This window comes from Egretta garzetta, unplaced genomic scaffold, assembly GCF_000687185.1.
Source record: "Egretta garzetta isolate BGI_Z169 unplaced genomic scaffold, ASM68718v1 scaffold30, whole genome shotgun sequence".
Taxonomy (NCBI): Eukaryota; Metazoa; Chordata; class Aves; order Pelecaniformes; family Ardeidae; genus Egretta; species Egretta garzetta.
The window spans coordinates 4,755,709-4,761,630 of NW_009258383.1; the positions used below are offsets into that span (position 1 = coordinate 4,755,709).

Consider the following 5,922-nt stretch of genomic DNA (forward strand, 5'->3'; position numbering starts at 1 on the left):
AGGTCTCTTCCAACCCCTGCCATTCTCTGATTCTGTGATTCTGTGATGAATTGGCTCTCCTATCCACTATGCCACCATCTGCCAGTATTTGAAGGGTGGCTACAAAGAAGATGGAGACTCCCTTTTCACAAGGAGTCACATGAAAAAGATGAGGGGTAATGGGTACAAGTTAATCCTGAGAAGATTCCAACTGAACATTAGAGGAAAATTTTTCACAATGAGGGCAGCCAACCGTTGGAATAATCTCCCCAGGGGAGTGGTTGACTCTGCCACATTGGACACTTTCAAGACTCAGCTGGACAGGGCGCTGGGCCATCTTGGCTAGACTGCGCTCTTGCCTCAAAAGGTTGGACCAGACAATCCTTGAGGTCCCTTCCAACCTGGTATTCTATGTAGCAGACTAAAAACAAGCCAGTGCTCAAGATCACACTCAGCATCTCTGTCCTATCTGGATACACTAGGAATCAGCAACCTATGACACAACCGACATGCTTTCAAGCTTTTCTATTTTGTTTGATATAAAGAACAATAATGGTAATATCCTCACAAAGCCAAGTAACTGCATGGCATACTGTGGGTAGTAAGTAATTGTCATCATTTTCTCACAGGCTATGTCACTGTGTTCAGAGAGCTGTACTGCCAGCATGGTTTTTGGACTCCACATACCAAAATTCAAGATTCCTTTTATCATAAAGAATTTCAGAAATGCCTTGATTTTATTTATAAACCATTTCAACAAAACTTTACCAGTCAGCCAGCCACAAACGAAAACAGCACAGTAACTTCACAAAGACAGATGATATATGATGACAAAACATCACCGCTTAAATCTTTCCCTTTGTTTTTCCTCCTGAACATTGTGATTATACCTGGAACTTACAGTATCTTTATTTTTAACATCAACCCACTCTACAGCATGGTAGCTTTTTGTCATTTGGGCACAAGGTTGCAAAATGCGTGTAGTTCTGAGCTTTTCAAAGTTCTCACTGCCATAACTATTGTGCTGCAGGTGCAATATAGTGGAATGCAAAAAGAAATCCAGGCACTTACCAGCTATTGATCCAGCCAAGAGCAGATTTCCAGGGCTAACCCTCCCATCTTCATTTGCAAGTGAAGCTTTCAAATGAGCGTAACAGGGGAAGTAAATGGCAGAGAAGGGGATGTCACGCAAAAAACATGCCTTAGCACCCTGTGTTGAAAAAGAGAACAAGTTTTGAGAATGGGCACGTTTAACATGATGAACTATGAACACCAGAGAACAGAGCAATATCGATCGTAGTTTTTTGTTTTGTTGCAAAGGGCTTTTAGAAAAAACAATTCCTTCTCTCCAAATTCTGTGAGATCCATGTATTTCACCCTGCCGAGGAGTGTCTGTGTATTGTTTCTTGGTTCAGTGATTTCTGTCATTGTATTTATCTTGTCTCCTTGTTCTCCCTCACTCCCTAGTACTGCAGTTATTTGCTGGTAACAGCAATAATGTCGTGTGTTGGAGTAAACTCTGATAACACCTTTGCAGAATTTTAAATAGTTGACATTGCAGCCCGGCACCTGTAGCGGGAGTTTAGGATGTGTCTGAAGAAGATTGAGCCACAGGACAGGTCTGTCCCCTCTCGTTCCCGCTTACAATAAATACTTCAGGGAAAATAGTGCCCAGTCCATGCATCTATGCAGACTTTGCCAGTGATAATGCAACATAAATCAAGGAAATGAGGGCCGTAACACTGTGTCTTTCACAGAGTAGTAACAGGATGATTTACTTGTGATTTTTGAAGTACTGGTGATCTGGGATACAGTTTTTTTCAAGTGAGCTTCAGCTCTTACTGTTCAATTTGCTTTGCTATCAATTTTGTAAGTGGTACAAACAGCCAATGAAGTTACCAGCAATAGAGCTGGCTTCAAACCTAAGTGGGTGGCAAACAGGCAAGGAAAGTTTTGGGGTAGCAGCAAGCAAGGGGGGGAAAGCAAAAAAACCACCAGGGGAGGCAAACAAAATAAAATACCAAATAATATTCATGTTGCAAAAGCAAAAGGGACTTGCAATCTGCCTTTCCTCGATATGAAGATCCAGAGGACACCAGAGCCTGAACATAGCAGGACTGAGACTGACAGGAAGGCACAAACAGGAGGTGGCTTTGGAAAATGGGTAAAGTCTTCTGAGCTTGAGAAAGAAATGGTTTGAGGATGAGCCTAAGCCTCTTCTCTTTCAAGGAAGGGTGGAGTTGTGGTGAAACTGGAGTTGCGGTGGTTCATCCACGAGCCCTCCCTAGGTGCCCTTGTTCCTGTACTTCTCTTGTCTGCAGGTCTACCAGGGCATGGCTCAGTGCCAGACATTTCACAGGGGACTTGCTAATATCCACAGAATTTAATTAAAGCTAATGATATGCCTGGACATATCTGTAATAGCAGTTAAAATATAGTGTGTATCCAAGTCAGATGCTGGTTATCAAGCAAGAGCTGCAAGGTGTCAGAAAAACTGAAAAGTCGCCTTTCAGCAAGGCAAGGCAGCGGTGGGTGAGCAGGATCTGCGACGGGAAAACCAGGTCCTGTGAGGCAGTTCACAGGAGATGCTAATACGTGCAGTTTGCAGTCAGAGAATGCCTCTGAGAAAATAAAGATTTATCTAAAACCAGTTGTTAGATCTTCTAGTCAGACTTCCTGTGTGTCACAGACTTGAGTTATCGAGCACGGTGAGTGCACCACGCTCTGCCCCAGCCCCAGGCGCTTTCCACCACACTTTCTCAGCTTAGCTCTTGATGTTTTCGGACTGAGAACTGACCGGTCCGTTCAGAGGTTAAGGACTCCTGCTGTTAAGACCCTTTGCCTTGTTGCTCAGCTGGGTTTGTCTGGTTGGTGCTGCCAGCCACTGGTTCTCGTGATGCCTTTCTAGATACACCCAGGAAAATGCCATAAAGGAACTCTAAGCGCTCTGCTGTTCCTGGGCACTGAATGGGGTTATCAGCCACAGAACAAAGCGATGCCAGGGCTGGATTCTCCTCTCAAAATTACCTGCAAAGCCCATACACTTTACCTCGAGGGCACAGAGAAGGTGAAGCTTTTGTATTCATCAGACACAAGAATTCTGGCCTCTCCACGTACACCAGAAGCCTGTTTTACAGTTTACCTTTAATCTTCACATAAAAAAGAAAAGGCTAGGGTTTTACCAATTTCTGTATGAAAAAACCAACTTTTTAATGATCAAATGTCTGCACTGTTTTTACCTCACAGAAAAATTATGAAACTCTCTAACGAAACATTCACAGACCAACATGGTTTCTTCAAAGATTTATTTTTAGAGCATGCTTTTCCTCAGAGCAAATCTCCTCGCTGCCTTTGCCCTCAGGGCACATTACTTTTATTTTCTTTGCAATGTTGTCATTAAACAGGGCGCACATTTTTTCCTCCGCATTTTTTTCATACTCTGAAATATCTCGGCATAGTTAAAATAACTTACGGAAATCAATAAACTCCAAATGCGAGTGACTCTTAACTCAACCCGAGCTGCCAATATTCCTCCCCCTTCATTAAAAGGCTCTTTTTCACAGGGCAGAAACAGCAAATTGTTAATATCACTAATAATATACGTTCAGGTAGGCAGAGAGGGAGGGATGTCCACCAACTTAGCTGGCTGAGTGTAAACAAAACCTGGATCAAAACTTGGATCCACTTTAATAATGACCCAGCTTGGCTCCGGTCCAGCATCGCAACAGTCTAAAGTTTCCCCCCATCGTTCCGTTTAAAGTCTGGGAAAGCATGTTTGAAAGCAGGCCTCATTTAACTTCAAGTTAATCATCCGCAACCAGCCTAGGCCAATTAGGAAGGCTTAGGGAGATTGGCCACAGTATCTTGAAAAGCAAAAGAAACATTTATTTTACTTCTCGCACCTTTTTGATGTGGACAACGTGCTGAAAGCCAAAAGGAGTTTTAATCAATCCCCAGAAAGCCGTAAGGATCATCCGCCCGAGTTTATTCTGGCAGCCAAGGTGCAGAGCTGCCAGGCATGAAATTGTTGGGAGATGCTGCACACCATGACATGGGCATCCCTCCCACAACAGCCGGTCGGCTCCCATCTTCAGCCTCTTTAATAACCTTAAAGCTCTTAATCTCGGATAGTATCTCCCTGAATAAACCAACGGAAGGGAAAAAAAAAAAAAACCAACACCCAACCGGATCGTCAAAGATTCAGATAAATAAGCCCAAGTCAGTGCTGGGGCAGGTTCTTTAGCATGCTAATTCCTGCTTATACCAGCTCTACCTGCAAATAAGGCTCTAAACAAACTATTTCTACTACAAGGGGAGGGTAATTATACTGACAAAGGCACCTCTGTGTCGGGTTGGGCAGAAGGAGCCGGCAGGTCTGGGAGACGCAGGCTTAGCCCAGTCTCCTGCAGTGAATGCACATTGTCTAGTGCAGGGGGAAAAATGCCAGACGGGGGGGACCCAGCAGCATTCAAGACAACAGTGGTGCACCTTGTCTGGGAGGGTTATTTAATGCTTCTGGCACCTGTACTTACAGCCACCCCCTCTTTTTCTCCTTTACAGGTTTAGAATTTATTTGGCATGTATAATTGTTATTTTGATCCTATAGCTACAAACAATAGGCAGCATGTCATTTCTTGATCATTTTGCATTCTTCTTGGGTTTTACTACAGACTTAACCCTTTGGAATCGGAGCCCTAACAGCACCTAACAGGTTTTGTAACAGTCAGTCAGCTACTACTGGCACTTGCTTTCAAGGGCTGTATTTTTTTCTACTGCAGAATGACATTGCCTCAAAAGCTGCTATAGGTTTTCACTCACATGTATTTCTATCAACCAAAATATAAAACTGATTTAGCACATCAAGGGATAGGAATAAAACACGGATTTCAAATGCTGTGCCAGCAATTCGGATACAGCTTGCAGACAAAAATTATAGCACTTCTTAGTTGGAAGGGCTGTTTTTTGGGTATTTACATAGAAAATTTCTAAGAGCAGGTTCTCACACATGACAAATAGGCATGGGGGATGCAAATTAATGCAACTCAAAACTTCTACTACGCTGTTTCACATGGTTATCATCCTGCTGTAAACCCACAACTTCAGGAGGTGAAGTACCTCAGCTGTTATCAAAGCGACCGGGTGGGAGCTCGGTAGGTAACCTGTCACCTGAGATTACACTTTCCAGGTCAACACACCAGAAGCCTATTTATGAAGTTGTCAAAAAAAAAAAAAAAAAAAAAAGACAGCTTTGCCTCGCTGAGTTTTCCTGGATGCCCAGAAGTAATATATTGCAAATCTTCACTCTTCTCTCTGCCCACACGCTGCAAATGAAACTCAGCACACACTACTTGCCTTTCTTCCAAAAGCAAACCCCCAGTTTCCAAGGCTTCCGCACCGGCTTGTCCCCATCTCCTGCTTCATGTGTGGCTCAAGAGCTTTACTCGACTGCAGGATTTTGTTAGAGCCTGGATTTGTTCCAACAGGATGCGTTTCCCTTCAATGCTTTGTTTTTATTCCACAGTTCGGTGCCTCAAAAATTAATCGGGATCCTATAAAACTTTCCAAACTGATTTGTCAGACTGGGCGGAGACCTACCAATCTCATTCACAGCTGCCGGATGCAATGCAAGGAAGAACCTTAAAACACATTTCAAGGTCATCAAAGTATCTTGGTAACATTGGAAAAAAACCACCATGCACTGTTCTTTCTCCTCTCTTCTCTTCCTCTCCCTGCAGGATGAGACTAAACTTTGAAAAACTTCTGACAAAACGGTAACGTTGTTAAGTATCATAGAATCATAGAATTGTTTAGGTTGGAAAAGCCCTTTAAGATCAACAAGCCCAACCATTCCCCTACCCCTGCCATTCCACCCCCAAACCCTGGCCCTCAGCACCGCCTCTGCCCGGCTGTTAAATCCCCCCAGGGCTGGGGACTCGACCCCTT

The 5,922-nt window shown here is 43.6% G+C and overlaps 1 protein-coding gene across 2 annotated transcripts in view; it reads right to left on the bottom strand.

Annotated features, from left to right (window-relative positions):
• SLC25A13 (solute carrier family 25 member 13) overlaps window positions 1–5,922 on the bottom strand; it is a 103,577-nt gene that overhangs the window by 7,259 nt on the left and 90,396 nt on the right. For both annotated transcript variants that reach the window (XM_009641993.2, XM_035897399.1), the window contains one exon: window positions 1,051–1,189. In XM_009641993.2, the coding sequence (XP_009640288.1) occupies window positions 1,051–1,189 (139 nt within the window). The remainder of the gene's footprint in view (window positions 1–1,050; window positions 1,190–5,922) is intronic.